At 43.1% G+C, this 17,946-nt stretch overlaps 1 protein-coding gene across 2 annotated transcripts in view; it reads right to left on the bottom strand.

The window, feature by feature from the left end:
• Window positions 1-17,946, bottom strand: part of JMY (junction mediating and regulatory protein, p53 cofactor) — a 131,743-nt gene that overhangs the window by 92,981 nt on the left and 20,816 nt on the right. For both annotated transcript variants that reach the window (XM_073344135.2, XM_073344133.2), the window contains exon 2: window positions 4,396-4,569. In XM_073344135.2, coding sequence (XP_073200236.1) covers window positions 4,396-4,569 — 174 coding nt within the window. The remainder of the gene's footprint in view (window positions 1-4,395; window positions 4,570-17,946) is intronic.

Below are 17,946 nucleotides of genomic sequence, written 5' to 3' on the forward strand. Positions count from 1 at the left end.
GTATTCAACTACCTGTGGCCAAATGGAATAAGGAGATAAAACTATATCCACTTAAGAGTTTCACCCGCTTATACCCGGTCCAAATTTTGTCCGGAATGTTTTATACACAAGCAACTTACTACAGTAAAGGTCAGCCAGTTTCTTATAGAGCGTGTAAGAATAAGATTGTTTGTTCTTCCGTCTCTTGAATGTAAGACCGCTGCTTGGTAATCTACACTTGTGAATCTGTTCTAAATCACCGATTACTAAAGAAAGATTTCAAACAATACGCCCTAATAAAGGGAAGACAATTAAACTGATGAAAATGGTCTTTGGTGCAAAGTGAGTTTGAACTGAATAAGCAATTGCTGCACAGTATCTGTCAACACCACCATCCGGGAGGACAAATTTTGATTTCCAATATTCCATGCAGAGTTCATGTGAGTTAACAAAAATCAGAATTAAGCATGATGTACACAAGATTTGCACAAGGTCATACAATAGTGTGATTGTATATTACCGTAGTACAGTTCATCAATAAAGCTGTCACAAAGAGCAGGTACATATGACCTTTTATTAAAAGTAATTAATTTGGAGCCAGACTTGACAAACATTTCATAGTCTACCCCATACCACAGTGCCCCACAGCAGCAGTAGGGGAGCAGCCTCTGCAGATACTGCCATAGCAAAAGCCCCTGACTAGCATCATGTAAGTTTCTCACTGCTGCTGTGGAAGAAATAGCAGCAACAGAAGCATAAAAGCAACTTACTCCATTCAGTCAAGAAATTCAGATAAACTCTGGATTGCAAAATTCCTGTAATACCATAACAAAAACTTTTGTCCCTTTTCTGGCTTCCCCTTATCTTTCCCTAACGCTTAAGTCACTTTTCCTTGTCCTCAATACCCTGCACAATTTTATTTCAAACACAAACTCTGCCCAACACCTTTCATCCCTCCCTTGCCCCTTCACTCTATCCTGGTCACACAATGTGCCCCTCTCTGTATGTTCCTTCTCACTTAATGTGCCTTTTTCTATATACAGCAGAACCCCGTTTATCTGACCCTCCATTAACCAGCTCTGTGTGTTAACCAGACTATCAGCACACTGAGGAGGGCGATCTCTCCTGTGGCCACTAGATGACACTGCAGCATTGCACTTTCCCATTCTCTGGTTTATCTGGATTTCTGATTATCCCATCTGGCCCCATCCCAATTAGATCAGATAAACAGAGTTTTGCTGTATCTTCCTATATTCCTCATTGCCTCAGTCCTTTATATCACCACCTTCTCTTCATTCAAATCCCAGCTCAGCAGATCCCTTCATCCCAAAAAGCTTATGAACTCTAAATTTACGTTTGTAAAGCATTTTAGGATCCTTCGGGTAAAGAAAAGAATATAAAAAGTAGGGCAGTCAATTAATCACAGTTAACTCACACGATTAACTCAAAAAAATTAATTGCAACTAAAAAAAATTGTAATTAATTGCGGTTTTAATTGCATTACTAAACAATAGACTACCAATTCAAATTTATTAAATATTTTGGGTGTTTTTCTACATTTTCATATATATTGTATTCTGTGTTGTAATTGAAATCAAAGTGTACATTATAAATAAAAGAAACAGTACCGTAGTGCAAACTCTGTCGTGAAAGGGCAACTTACAAATGTAGATTTTATTTTTTTGTTATATAACTGCACTCAAAAACAAAACAATGTAAAACTTTAGAGTCTACAAGTCCACTCAGTCCTATTTCGTGTTCAGCCAATTGCTAAGACAAATAAGTTTGTTTTCATTTACAGGAGATATGCTGCCCTCTTCTTATTTACGTCACCAGAAAATGAGAGCAGGCATTTGCATGGCACTTTTGTAACTGGTGTCGCAAGATATTTACATGCCAGATGCGCTAAAGATTCGTATGTCCCTTCAGGTTTCAACCACCATTCCAGGGGATATGCGTCCATGCTGATGATGGGCTCTGCTCAATAACAATCCAAAGCAGTGCGGACTGACACATGTTCATTTTCATTATCCGAGTCAGATGCCACAAACAGAAGGTTGATTTTCTTTTTGGTGGTTTGGGTTCTGTAGTTTCTGCATCGGAGTGTTGCTCATTTAAAACTTCTGAAAGCATGCTCCACACCTCGTCCCTCTCAAATTTTGGAAGGGACTTCAGATTCTTAAATCTTGGGTCGAATGCTGTAGCTACCTTTAGAAATCTCACACTGGTACCTTCTTTGTGTTTTGTCAAATCTGCAGTGAAAGTGTTTTTAAAATGAACACGTGCTGGGTCATCATCCAAAACTGCTATAAACATGAAATATATGGCAGAATGCAGGTAAAACAGAACAGGGGACATACAATTCTCCCCCAAGGAGTTCAGTCACAAATTTAGTTAACGTATTTTTTTTTTTTAAACAAGCGTCCTCAGCATGGAAGCATGTCCTCTGGAATGTGGCCATGGCATGAAGGGACAGCATAGAAATATTTAGCTTATCTGTCATGTAAATACCTTGCAATGCCGGCTACAGAAGTGCCATGCAAATGTCTGTTCTCACTTTCTGGTGGGATGAGCAGTTGCAGGAAAAATTGTGCTCAGTCTCTGCAGAATTTGCTCAGTCACTCTGTGGAGATGGTACATGCACCAGCAATTCCAGATAGGTGCTGTGAAGAGACGGAGCATGACCAGTGCAGACGGAATCACTAAAGAATTGAGCTGCACAACTCTAAAGTTTCTACTGAGCATGTGTGAAATAATATTTTTCCCAAGGCTTAAAATGTCGCCAGAGTTTCACACCAACAGAAAAATTTACATCCCTGACACTAGGGCAACCTCCCAGCCAAATTTCAACCCCTTGCTCCAAAGCATTGGGGCACTAGATTTTCCCAATGCAAAATCTGAAAGATTAAAGGCAAAACATTTTTTTCCTAGTCTCATTCCCTGAAAGAGCTCAACTGTTTTATCTGAAACTTTTTTTAAAATAAATTTAGCTCAAGGCAGAACTCCCAACACAGAAGGATTCAGCCTGAATAGTTTAAATTTAAAAAGCTATAAGCAACTGAAAACAGGGTCTTTTAATGGACAGTGTGGGGCAACCATAATTGCCAGTGTCACTAGCTGTACCACCTGTAGTTACACCTGATATCCTGATAAAAATATGATTTTTAAATTGTTTTAAACTTTAACATTTATTTAAAACTATTCTGTAGGCATGCTTGACTGCAGAAGCTGGGTTTCATGCAAGCTTACTTTATTAGTTTTCCTCTTTCATCCATTTTCTTTAGACAAACTGCTGTAGTACTTGTACTGTGTGCCCACAGCTCCTATTGGGATTCAGATGTTGAGTGTTCTACTGAGCCTGAGAAGGAGCTCCAAGAAGCTATAGCAACCCAGTGGAGTTTTATTTCACTTCTAAGCCTTCTAGAACTCCATATGCTGTGAGAGTTAGTATAAATAACTTTGTTGCCAACAAGTTTAATTTATAAACCAAGTCTTCTACTCTAGCTACCAAGATGAACACAATTTGTCATCACAGATACAAGTACTGCTTTCTTTCTACCAATGAAAGTAAAACAAGAGATGGCATCTTTCCCTCTCACAAGTCCAGCTGACCAACTTGCATACTCAAAGTTTTCCAAATTAGGAAAAGATCTTAACATACATACATTCACCTCATTAGACTCAACTATGTACCACCCAAGTTCTCCAATCCAGTAGTCACTGGGAGGGGAGGGGGGGTCGTCACTCTCCAAAATAATCTCACTAAATAATTAAACAGTAACAGATTTTAGAAAGCACATTTAGCTTTTTTACACATTAGTCAATACTTCCAGTAAGCCATAACACAGTAAACGTCACATACTAAATAAGAACTTAAACGTGGAATTAAAATGGTCACAAGCACATAAAATTAAACAAAATGATGACTAGCTGCATGCATTAGGTACAGGCTTAAGACAACAACAGCTTACTCTTCAATGTACTCACAATTCTGATTGAGCATAAAGGAAGAAACTGGTACTGTTTAGTTGAAAAGCTTGCAGTGCAGGTTGCAAGGGAAAAAATTATCTGTCTAGGTACTTTTTATGACTCTACTCACTGTAGTGTTTTAGCACTCCCCCAAATGAGAAAAAAAAAATCTTTCCCTACCCATCCTCTCTTTACTGCTTGTAGGAATACCTTGAAAGGTAATAAGTATGTGTGGATGTGGGAGAAGTTGTGGGGGGAGGGAAAGAAGTGGAGACCTAGAAATGTACTGCTCTAAAGATATTTTAATACAGACAGAAGGTTCTCAAGCAACAACAGATTTTAAAACATGAAATTCCACATTCAGGTGTAACAGGCGTGGTGTCAACCTACACTGCTATTTTATATACAAATAGAAATCATAGCTTATCTCTTGATAAACGTTTGTACCTTGATCTGCTGTCTTCTGAGCATTGCAAGTTCCCTCATATCTCGGAATGGCTGTAGTAGATATTGGTACAGTTCTGTGGTAGCTTCAGCAAGACTACTGTAGGCTTCATCTTCCATTTGATATAGTTCAAGCAGCTCTACCATGCTTTCTGTATTCTTGTGTTTTTCCAACAGCTATATAAAAAGAGAAAAGAAATATTACTTCAAAATTTCCTGCTAACAAATTTGATCCCCCCGACTCCTCCCAAAAAAATCCACTTAGACATGAAAAGTTCCATGGCACAGCTTACCATACTAAGGAAGGAACTAAGCCAGTCAAGTCTGAACAGCCCTTTGATTACTGAACATCCAGAGTTGAGGTTATCACTGCTTTCCAAGAGTTTCCTGAAACACAATGGCACTGGAGACATAGCCATAAGTGGAGCTAGGAGGATGAAGTCTGATTTACTTTTCACCAGTTATGCCATTTACTTATTGCATTTCACTCCATTTAGACAAAAAAAAAAAAAAAAAAGAGAGCAGTCAGGTTTTGATTTTTCTAGTTGTTATTTTTTAATACCACAAAGATGAGAGATGCATCACAGAAAACACAAGACAAGTGCATTATCACAAAGGACTTACAATCTAAGTCCTGGCCTTTCGAGCTGCTCCACATACGGGGCCCAAAGAGCCCTGATGAAGTCACTGCAGTTCCACACAGGTGAAAGGGTTTGCCTGTGTGGCGCAGCTTGCAGGACAGTGGCCTACATTTCTAGTCTATTTTACTTTCTGGTTCATGTGCTTTAGCACGTTTTATTATCTAGGTTACAAATGAAGCAAACAATGTCTTACGAGTTTAAGGCCAGAAGGGACCACTAGCTCATCTAGTCCAAACACCTGTGTATCACAGGCCACCCGCACCACTCAGCATACACACGCTAAACCCAACTGAAATGAGACCAAAGTATTGCTGCCCATTGGAGATGAGACTACTATATGCAAAGAACAGGGGGAACCAAGATACACAAACACCCAACTCCCCCTCAGTGACAGGGAAATGATTGAGAGATACCCAGAAGATCCTGGCAAGTGACCTACACTTCCATGCTGCAGAGGAAGGTGAAATAAAATCCAAGGTATCCCCAAACAGTTTTCATTAGAATTAAAAAAAGTTGTGGATGTATTGTAAACTTTGTACAAGTCCTAAATTTGAGGCCTAAATCAACCTAAAACTGTTTCCTCAAGAAAGTGACCACTTGTACAATCTTCTCTTAAAATACTGTCTGTACATAATCCTAGTCAGTCAGATAAAACAGAAACTTTCACAAATTTGTTACGTTAAATTTTTATCTCATATGCCTGCTTTGAGACCATTTCGTGTACATGCCTTGGCAGGTCAGGCCATACAACTTAACTCATTTGCCCATATCTAGAAAGCCACTTACTGATTAGCTAAAGCTAATGATTAAAATAAATAAATAAATAAACAAAAACCAACCAACCACACCAATTCCCCTACCCTTTACCTGGGATGTCTCCAAGTATCTACACAAAAAGCAGATTATCCTATTAGCCTTATTATCAGCCACAGAAAAAAAATCAAAGCTCATTTTTGTGTTACTGCTTCAAAAGCTTATACTCTGCTTATATCACACATTACATTTTTTCTGACCCATACATACAAAATTATTTTAACTTCCCCTTAAACTAAGTCATATCTTCTAGTTTTGTTTTGTTTTTTTATAGTTTTAAAATGAAACCCCCAAACTATAAGCATGCCAAGTATACCTTAAACCAAGTTGTGGTGTCAGGAACTGTTACCATGTCTCTGATCCAGTAAGTGACGTCTTAACTCCAACAGCATGGACATTCCTGACAGTGTAGTCCCTAAAGAAAAGCCACCCCCTCCCTCAACTCCTTTCCGTCTCATTCTTTACTCATTTCCTCAGTTCTGCCAATGCCATTCTTTCACCTCTAACTTGCCCCAAATTTTCTATTGCCTGCCACTTTTTTAAAAAGTCCTCCCATAATCTTGGCACAGCAATCTTCCCTCTGTCAGAGAACTAAAGAAAGCAGCCTTATTTCTTGTTGTACTTATGCTGGGCACTACTTTAAATGTCTCCACCTTTTAAGATTCTAGAATGTCAATCCCACAGGAAGGAAGTAAGAGTAACTTTAATTCTTTCATTGTTTCTGGAAGAATCATAAGCAGTCTTACATCAAGAACTCAACAGCATGAATGTAACTTTTACTAATTATTCTATACTGTAGTTTATTATTATTTCAAGGCATATCTAAGTGCTCTGTGATATTCTGGGAAGCACACAGTAATCCTGCAGAAGGAAGTTTTGGTGGATAAATGCTAAGTGAAGGGCTGAGACTCAAATTTATAGAACTTTAAATTTGTCTTTTCTTTTTGAATGCTGAAAGTATAGGTACGTATATAATAGCTGTATATGAAATCAAAGTTAGAGTGCTTATATTACTATATAAACCCATAAATGGAAAAAAACAACGATAGCATAAAATAAAGTATCTCGAAAATCCATGATGAAGGATTACTTACCTTACAGTAATGGTCATTCTTAGAGATGTGCTGTCCATGTGGATTCCACTCTTAGAGCGCATGCACTCCACAAGCATGAGATCAGATTCTCTTTGGCTTGCAGTGTTTGTTGGGGCTGCACCTGCACCCTAGATCCCCTTAAACCCAGCCCGAAGGTCATAAAGGATGCTTCAGGCCAAACAATCCTTAGTTCCTTCACCAATATAGAATCGCACAGAAACAGAACTCGTAGAAGCAGAGAAGGGGAAGAGGTCATGGAATCGGTGTGGATAGCACATCTTGAAGAACTACAGTTACTGTAAAGTAAGTAACTGTTCTTTCTTCAAGTGATTGTCCCTATGGATTCCACTCGATGACTAAGAACCAGTTGTCTCTTTGCTTGGAGATGGATACTAGGGGTTCTAATTAAACAATGACTGCAGGACAGCCTTATGAAAACAGGTATCCAATCTGGAAGCCACTACCAAAGACTAATACCCTATAAGGTGTGAACCAAGCTCCACATAGCTGCCCTATGGATTTCAGAAACAGGGACGCTCTTCAAACAGGCAGTAGAGGCTGCCTGATCTCTAGTGGAATGAGCTCTAGTGTGGATAGATGGATCTGACTTGACTAACTCGTACCATAGAATCATAGAATATCAGGGTTGGAAGGGACCCCAGAAGGTCATCTAGTCCAACCCCCTGCTCAAAGCAGGACCAATTCCCAGTTAAATCATCCCAGCCAGGGCTTTGTCAAGCCTGACCTTAAAAACCTCTAAGGAAGGAGATTCTACCACCTCCCTAGGTAGTAAATACCTATGTAAAAACATCCATAACCCTCTCTACAAAAGGCTAGAAACAGTCTAGATGTCCCCCAAACAGGGAGCAACATATGGAACATTGCTTGGGGATATGGCCCTCTCTTAAGCAGAGAAGGCACCAGGAGTGCCAGTTATTAGCCAGCAAAGCTTCACATGAGGGATAGGTCTTAAATCCTAGAGAGATTTAGCTTCTGTCATGTTAGTAGCACCCCTGCAGGAAGCTATGGAAGAGAAGTGGGGAGCACAGGGGATGTCATGTCTAGCCTAACCAAAAAAAACTTATCTAAACCAAAATAAACCCCAACACACCACAATCTCAAAACCTTTATTGTCTATAAGACCTAACAACTAACACTAGCTATTTTCAAAGAGAAAAGTAGACACTGCAGGGGTTCTATAAAGGTGGTAAGAAGGAACTAAGGCAGAGGTGGGCAAACTACAGCCTGCGGGCCACATCCGGCCTGCGGGATCATCACACCTGGTCCCTGAGCTTCTGGCCCAGGAGGCTAGCCCCCAGCCCCTGCCGTGCTGTCCCTGCCCCCCCACAGCCTCACCTCGCTGAGCCGCTGGCGCTATGCTCTGGGCAGTGAGGCTGCAGAGCCCGGTCTGACCCGGTGCTCTGTGTTGCACAGCTGCCTGTCCTGGTGCAGCCGTGCTGTCAGCCACCGGTGCTCCAGGCAACACAGTAAGGGGGCAGGGAGTGGGTTGAAAATAGGGCAGGGGAGTTCAGGGGATGGTCAGGGGCGTGGACAGGGGTCGGGGTGGTCAACAGGGGGGTTGAATGGGGGCAGGGGTCGTCCAGGGGACAGGTGGGTGGATGGGGCAGGGGTCCGGTCTTAAGGGGGGGGCAGTCAGGAAAGGGGGGCAGTTAGGGGTGAGGAGTCCAGGGGTGGTCAGGGAGAAGGGGTGGTAGGATGGGGCAGTGGTTCCAGGGGGGGCAGTCAGGAAGAAGAAGGGGGTTCAGATGGGGTGGCAGGGCGTCCAGGGAGAGTCAGGGGACCGAGAGCGGGGGGTGGTGGATGGGGCAGGAGTCCCGGGGGGCCGTTAGGGGGCGAGAAACGGGGGGGAGGAGGGGCGGGGAGAACCAGGGTCATGCCTGGCTCTTTAGGTAGACACAGCCTCCCCTAACCGGCCTCCATACAATTTCAGAAACCTGATGCAGCCCTCAGGCCGAAAAGTTTGCCTGCCTCTGAACTAAGGGAAGGTTGCCTGCTCCACCCTCTGTAGTCTAGGGTAGAGGGACATGAGGCATCTAGGACGCAGGCTGATCAATGGACACTGCTGACCAAAAAGAATAGTCTCGTGTATGAGGTGCATGCACACCAAGAATTGAATGTGTGTAGACAACCACTCAAAGAAGAACTAAACCTTACCTTCATTCCCATTTACAAGGCTTGTCTACACTGGGAAGTTTTATCAATTAAACTAATGTCAACAAGGGAAAAATCGACAAAAGCAAAGTTACCGAAGCGTGTCTATATTTGCTCCCTCTGTTGACAGATCGTGTCCACATTCAGGGCACCTTTGTTGACAGCAAGAGCAATGGACTGTGGGTACGTATCCCACAGTACCTGGCAACACCATCCGTCGCTAGATGTTGTGGGAATGCGGAAACAGAATGCAGCACATTCTGGGATATACAAAATGTACCATCATGCACCTCTGTGTCCCACCCCTCCAAAGGTCGCTGGCTTTCTTTCGTGCCGTTTTTCCAATTGTCATTCTTTTGTAGTACGTGCCAGCATCTGCAGTGAGAGGGTGGATCCCGCACTTCTCTCCTATGCGCTGTTAGCTGTCGTGAGGACATGGCGCATGGCAGCACAGTTACTCACAGAGTTACTCGCAAAGTTAGCAGAGCCTGAATCGCAGTCACCCGAGTGTGATATGGACGGCAGCAACGTATCAGTGCTTTGTGCATTCGTAGAGCAGCTGAATACGGTAGAGCATCACTTTTGGGCTAGGGAAACAAGAGCTGATTGGGGAGATTGCATTGTCATGCAGGTGTGGGATGACAACCAGTGAGTACAGAACTTTAGGATGAGTAAAGCAACCTTCATGGAGCTATGTGCTGAGCTGGCCCCTGACCTGCGACACAAGGACACCAGGTTGAGAGCTGCCCATCCAGTAGAGAAGGGTGTTGCAATTGGTGTGTGGAAGCTGACGAATCCAGACTGCTACCGGTCAGTTGCAAATCAATTTGGAGTAGGAAAGTCCACTGTTGGGGCTGTATTACTCCAAGTGCAGGGCAATAAACTGCATCCTGCTGCATATGCCCGTGACTCTGGGAAATGTGAATGACAGAGTGGATGGCTTTGCAGAGATGGGTTTCCCTAACTGTGGCGGGCCTATTGATGGCACACAAATTCTAATTTTAGTGCCAGACCATCTTGCCTCAGAATACATCAATAGGAAGGGATATTTCTCCATGGTGTTGCAGGTGCTTGTGGATCACCGGGGGCGTTTCATGGACATCAATGCAGGCTGGTCTGGAAAGGTGCATGACACATGCATCTTCAGGAACAGTGGCCTGTACAGAAAGCTGCAGGCAGGGGCTTTCTTTCCAGACCACAAGTTCACAGTGGGGGATGTGGAAATGCCCATAGTAATCCTGGGAGACCCCGCTTACCCCTTACAGCCCTGGCTCGTGAAACCTTACACAGGGCACCTGGACATCAGCAAGGAGCATTTTAACAACAGGCTGAGCAGGTGCCACATGGTAGTCGAACGTGCCTTTGGACGTCTGAAAGCTCGCTGGAGGTGTTTAAAGGCAGGCTAGACCTTATCAAGGATAATATTCCCGTTGTCATAGCCACATGCTGCACTTTGCATAATCTGTGTGAATCTAAGGGTCAAATGTTTGCTCAGGTGTACAGCACTGAGGCAGAGCACTTGGCTGCACAGTTTGAACAGCCAGATGCTAGGACTGTCAGAGGAGCCCAGAGGGCTGCTATTAACATCAGAGAGGCTTTGAGGAACCACTTTGACAATGGGGGGGGGCACTAACACACCTGCTTTGGAGTTGCTTCCCTGTTGCATCCATGTACAATGTTGGGGCCCAAGATCCGTGCAACACAATGCCTTAGAAGCCTGTGTCCGAGAGTGAATTGATTGCTATACGCTTTTGTAGAACACTGAATAAAAACACTGTACCATTAAATACCTTAGCCTTATTTATTATTAAAAGGGGTAAAACCTCAAAAGTGTGTGTAGCTCCAGCTATCATTAAAAAAGCTGTGAGGGGGGTGGAGTGATGGGGAAACTCAGGAGTGCTGTGGAGTGAAAAGGAATGTGTGGGCATAGAGGGGGATATGGTTGGCAAAGAATTGTGCATCTGCTGCAGAGGCACTTGAACTTGGATCTGCTCAGTCTGCAGCTATATCAGGGACTTGAGCCTCTCTGTCTGATCCTCCATAACTTTTAGCATCCTCTCTGTCGCTTGCCTAGCAAAAGCAGCAAATCTCTTTCCTCTCCTACCTTTCAGCTTCTCAACACTCTTTCCGTGTCCTGCTCTGTCTCTCATCACGCTACAGCATCTCGCAGAACATCTCCTCTTTGCTGCGCCTAGGATTTTTTCTTATTGTCGCAGCCGGTTGGCAGGGGTGCGTGGTGTGTTCCTCAAGGTCTTTGATGAACAGGAGAGGGATTGTTACATTCCAGCAAATGATTGAAACATTTTACTAAAACGGCATTTTGCTAATAGAAATCACTTCCTCTCTGAGACTCTAGGCAGGCACACACCCCCACAAGCATCCCAATCATGGTGAGTTCCAGGAGTGGGGGGAAGACGGTTGTGCATACAGACAAAAAGGTCTCAGCTTGCAGGGCAGCTTTTCAGGGAACTCATTCTAAAATTATCCCACTATTTTTCACAGGCAGCCAACCTGCTGGCTGACATCTAGCGGATGAGGGTGACTAGGGAAACCCGGACTCAGCTTTTGAATGCTTGAGGCTTTCACCCCAGTCTATATGCAGCTCAGCTATGTGCCGCTTTGGTCCCAGCTCCAGTGATTGCTGGATGGCATGGTACAGTTTCCTACAATGGGGGACCTAACAAGGCTACAATCCCTTGGAATCTGCGGCAGAGGATTAACAAGTACCTCTCTCTGGAGGATTCCCTGCAGGTCTCGATGTCCATCGACACCATGCTTGGCCATGCAGATCAGCTACACACTAACCTGCCTCCCACTTTCTGATTCCCTACCCAAGCCACAGCAACTTACTCGGAGTCTCATCTGCTTCCTGCTCCCCACTGAGCACTTCTGGAGTGGAGAAAAGTTCCTGGCTGCATGCCCCACCGGGCGACCCCACCTCTTTCTAGCTCGACTTCTTCATCCACAATTTCAGCCTCAGGGTTACCCCCTCTTTCAGCAGCCTGCAAAGAATTCTCAGGGCAATCAGCGATGGAGGTGGGGTCACCACCAAGGATAGCATTCAGCTCGTTATAGAAGCAGCAGGTCTTAGGTGCACCACCAGTGCGATTGTTTGCCTCCCGGGCCTTATGGTATGCCTGCCTCAGCTCCTTTATCTTCGCTCTGCACTGCTGCGTGTCCCGATCATAGCCCTTTCCACACAAGCCTTGAGAAATTTGCCAATGTGTTCCGATGCCTACGGGTCACTCGCAGCTGCGACTGAACAGACTCCCTTCCCCATATACTGATCAGATCCAACAACTCAACGGTGGCCCAAGTAGGAGCGCGTTTGGGGCGATAGCCAGCCATGCTCACCTGGGAAGCTCCTCTCCAAAGCCAGCAAACAGGAAATGAGATTTAAAAGTCCCGGGGCTTGCAAGGGGGAGTGGCGGGTTGGCTGCAGGGCAGCAGAGTTCAAACCACTGACCAGAGCAGCAGCAGGGGAACTGTGAGATACTTTCTGGAGGCCAATAAAAATTAAAAAAAAATAACTCTGTGGTGTCTATAATGGCTGTTTGTCGACAATAAAGGGAGGGGAAAGACAAAAGTCTCTCACAGGGGTGGAAGTTTCTTGTCACCAAAACTAGGTTTTTTCCAAAAAAAGCGTGTGTTGCAGTGTGTACGCTATCGCAGTTTTGACGACAAAAATTCCCAGTGTAGACAAGCCCACAGTCTCTCTTTAATGTCTGAATCCATTTATAGTATAAGGCCACTTAGACCCTCTAAATACCAATAGGAAACAGTCTACCAGACAGTTTAACTGTACATGTTGAAAGTTTCCCACAGGCACTATCAAGAAGAAAAACTATGTATGCACATAAAATTCAATAAGTACTTTTCTATAAGACGTAGGCCTTGGAAGAGTTCGGTGACTGCCAAAATAAACTTAATGCATAAAAAGTGCACAGCTGTAAGAGGGTTAACATAAAATGTGTCACACAATGTTGGTATATTTTCCCCCTCACACCTGTAATTAACTGTACACAAGCAAATCAGTGTTACTTTAGCTGTCCATTTACCGCAGTGCGTGAATAGCCTAACTTCTGTATAAAATTTGCAACCATTCATAAATTTGTTTTAATTGAAGTAAGTGGCGAGGGGAAGAGTAACCTCTGAATTTACAGGCCTGAGTGAAGTTGACTCTTAAAAATAAATGCAGTATTCAAAGGATAGATTTTACAGATGTTACATTGTGTTACACTGTTCACAACTAAATGAATCTCCATCTTGGGTAACTATTATGCAGATAGGGTCTGTCTGGCAGAAAAACCCAAGCCTTCAACTGAACAGTCCATGCATTTGAAAATATAGCAGATTATTTCCATCTTTAATTTAAAAAAAATCAAATGCTTTGCCATTAAAGCTTTAAAAGCACTGCACTGAATTACAGAGGTCTGTGCAAACATGTATGTGCTGTTCTTAATCTTGGGCCGGATCCAAAACCACGGAAGTCAGAAGGAGGCTTTCCATGAATATTGGATCAGGGCCTTTAGCGTTGCTCCTTTGTTTTACACTATATTGAATGTTATTGTCTTCATTACCACATAGATTTAGATGTTTTACTTAAGATGCTAAAGTGTTACAAACACAACTCTTTAGGTCACTTATGATTTCATATATGCTTGTTATTTAAAACACAAACACTTTAAGAGTACTGTGGTGCCATATGAGTGAATGCAATGTCCTCGGAAACTTCATAATCCTGCCTATCATTTTGGATTTGCCTCTCAAGAAGGAAGAATCCCTGATGTTATTTTAAAGGTTTTTTTTTCATTATGGAGGCATATTGAACTACTGCCTAGCTTTATCTATCATTTTAAATTTACAAAGCAGGAGTGCACTACTCAAACTAAAGCAACTGCTAGATACTCCTACCCTTTTCTCCAAACAGTGGCAGCTTCAAAGAGTTCTCTCCTTTTGTTGCCAAGTCCTTATAGATCAGCAGGACTACTGAACACACAAGCCCCAGAGATCATTTCCAAAGCCAATGGTACATAAACCTCAGATACAATATTAGCAGCAATTAAAATTTGATTGGAAACTGTATGCATGTTCTAATGTTTAAAGTTATTTGTATTCCCTCACCCTCTGCACCCACCAAAAGACATCCCATTAATCCACCCTCCTGCCCCCCGAAAAACAACAACAACAGAAGCCACACACACAGCCAGTACAGAATAGGTTTGGCCAGAATAGTAGTCTTCAATTATATGGAATCAAGATTACTGGTAAACTACTTTTGCCTTCGTCACACACAGGGTCCCCTATTCTGGCCATCAACTACTGCATTTAGAAGATGAAGTAGCAGGGATGGTCAAAAAACTCTTACTACATAAGCCTCACCAGACTTGGAGATAGGGATTCTGCTATCAACATCCATGCCTTTCAGGGCCGGATTAACTGTCCTGCGGGCCTGGGGCTATTAGACTTTGTGGGGGCCCTGTATACAAGTCTTTTTCCTAATTTACAACAAAATGATCACAATTATGGCATTGAGGCTATTAATGATATACTAAACTTGACTTTTAATTAACAAAGCTGTCCTGTAGTTAACTATATTCTACATGTTTTAAGACTGAAATGTAAGTTAATTCAAAATAGCCTACTTCTTACCTTAGAACAGCTGTTATATTAGTTTCTTTCTGGGACGGAGTTTGGGTGCAGGAGGGGGCTCCAGGTTGGGTAAGAGTGTTGGGGTGCAGGAGAGGGTGAGGGGTTCAGGCTCTGGGAGGAAGTTTGGGTGCAGGAGGGGATTCTAACCTGGGGCAGGGGGTTGGGGTGCAGAAGGGGGTGTGAAGTGCAGGCTCTAGCCAGGAGGCGCTTACCACAGGTGGCTCCTGGCCAGCAGCACAGCAGGGCTCAGGCAGGCTGCTGGCATGTCTCTGCACGCTCCTGGGGGGAGGAGGACAGCGTGTCTCCATGTGCTGCCCATGTCCACAAGCACCGCCCCCAGTGCTGCGGGGACGGTGCTGGGGGCGGGAGGGAAGCGCGCGGAGCTGCCTCCCACCCCAGCAGGCGGAGCTGCTTCTGGTGACCGCAGAGATATGCCAGCAGCTGGCCGCTATCAGGAGTGGCGTGGGGCCATGGCATGCAGGCAGCCTGCCTGAGCCCTGCTGTGCCGCTGGACTTTTAATCGTCTGGAGATCACAATGGATTGGCAGAGGCTCTAGAATTGACCAGTCAATTGCGATCGACAGGTTGGTGACCACTGAATTGTATATAATTATGGATTTATTTTTGCAGGGAGGGGCCCTTAGCCCGAGGCACTGGGCTGCAGCCCCTAAAGCCCCTGGGTTAATCCGGCCCTGATGCGTTTGTAACTTTAAGGTTATTATTTTGAATTACAATAGCACCGAGGAGCCCCAGTCAAGGACCAGGACCTCATAGTGGCAGGTCCTGCACAAAAGACATTTCCTGCTCCAAAGAGCCTACAATCTAATACATTTACAAGACACAAGACGGAGTCAGACAGAGGAGTACAAGGAAGCAATGAGACAATACTGTTCAGCATGACAGGCTGTAGTCTCAATACACCAGTGGCCTAACTGGTTGGACAACTGCAAGATATTCTACAGTGGGATACATCTTTAATTGATTTGGAAGCTCTAGGTCGGTGCAGAAGGTGGCCATCCACATGATAAATGGTGAGTTTTAGCACATGATACATGTGCTATGGAACCTGCACTATTACCTAGGAGCTTCCAGACAGGTTTTATAAGGTGTTGTTTTTTACCTACAAGGCCAATAGAGCCTGAAACCAGCCTACCTGAGAGACTGTCTCTTTCCTCATGATACACTGCCACCGTTGCAATCAGCAAAGACACGGACATGAAATCGGGGATGGGACTTGCAGGGTATTCTCCATAAGGGCCAGGACAGTCTAGAATACCCTTCCTCCCCTGGTCCAAAATACCTCAGATTTGTCAGCTTTTAGAGTATGCTGCAGGGTCCACTTGTTTCACCTGGCCTTTGAACAGCAATATGGCAGGGGTTAGTATTTATGAGATGCTATTTAGTACAAAGAATGAGTTGATTAAAATAAAAAAATATATATATAATTCAAATAATTGGGAGCGTTATCAAATATTTAGAATAACTAAAACTACGAAAAATAAATGAAAATACTAAGTAGCAAGCAAAGTTTTTCCATGCACACAAGCATTCATGCTTTCTCCCATGCAGCCCTATATACATGGCATAAGCTCCTTGTAAACACCCAAAGCCACTGAACTCTCCTTCAAATCCCTCCTTTGCTGTGATGCCTACAAAAATTTTGAGAACTCTGAGCCACCGGTTTGAAAGATCAATGCCTAATGGGCTGGCTAGTATCTAATTTTGACTGACTCTGCCACACACTGTAAAAAGTGTTTTAAAAATGTTTGAGAGCTTTTTAAAAAAATAAACTGGCACTGAATTCTAACCCTTTGCCTTTAAAAAGGCATATACATGAGTCCAGCTGTATAAGCCTCAGAAATTATACCCTTTAAAAACTTATAAAAATGATCTGTGTGTGTCTGTTGTATTCACCTTTTGTGGTGTCTTATACTTAAAGACTGACAGCTTTTGAGGTAAGAATAGTGCTTTTCATTATGTGTATGTATACTGCCTAGCATAATGTGGCGTGGGGGGGCTCAGTCCTACGCTCTATCACAGTACAAATACAGTAATAGCCAAATCACCGCAGACAGCATAGAAGGAAAAAACGAACTGCTGGACAAGGAGGCTACAGAAGCTGAAAGAGTAGAATATTTACTATTAAAAATACTACTGTGATGCAGTAAACCACAAAAACATGCCCCCAGATGGGGTTCACAGTTAACTATTCTATTTAGTTAAGTTGCTAACTCCAATCATAATTTACAGTCACTACAGCAATTTACAGGCAATGCAAAAAATGTCAGGTTAAAACCAAGCATCTTTTATAAATAAAATATGTACCTCAAATTTCTTCTCTGAAGGCCAATAAGCAAATCCATGACAGCATAGTACAAGTATTTTTGTTTTAAGATGGTAATTGGCTAACCTGCATAACTCACCTCATAACGCAGCTGTCCCAATCTTGACTAACACTATCATACCATACAAGGACCAATAAAAACCTGCCATTTGCTTGGTTTGAGCACATTACTCAGAAAGGTGAAGCCCTAAACAGGTTATGCAGGTCACTCATGTAACTAGTCCTTGTTTGGGAACAGTCACATACTTTTTCTATTACTAACGCAATGAAGACAGATCAGGTATTTATTTGTGTTGGGATGTATTAATACTATGTATTCTGATGAGAAAAACAGAGGGGATGGAAGAGTACACTCTATTTCAACGTAAACAGAGTATCCAAGATCTCCTATTCTTCCATTTGGAAAGTTGGAAAACAAGCCAACAAAAATAAAGTCACTAATGAATACGTTTTTTAACAATGATCAGTGGAGACAGTCACTTTGAACCAAAAAAATTTCTAGGTAACATCTTATCCTAAGGGTTTGGCAAAGGACTCTTTTCTACTCAGATCCTTATAAATCCAGAAGAACTTGCCCTGCAAGAATCAGGTCTAAAAGTCCCAAAAGACCAGGAATTTGAGAGATGGAAGTAGTTCAGTATTGGGGAATCTATGCTGTAACATAAAGCATGTTAACTCCTGGCCTAAAGACATTATGTGTAGGATATCTCATGTAAGCCAAGGGGGGAAAAAAAGACAATACTATTCTCAAGTGCCAAAACTTAATTGTATTTACAGATAAATATACAGTAAGGCCTCTGTCCTCAGGTGCATCCAAGGACTTCACTCTCAAGGACTT

The sequence above is a fragment of the Lepidochelys kempii genome, chromosome 5 (assembly GCF_965140285.1).
Source record: "Lepidochelys kempii isolate rLepKem1 chromosome 5, rLepKem1.hap1, whole genome shotgun sequence".
NCBI classification, from domain to species: Eukaryota; Metazoa; Chordata; order Testudines; family Cheloniidae; genus Lepidochelys; species Lepidochelys kempii.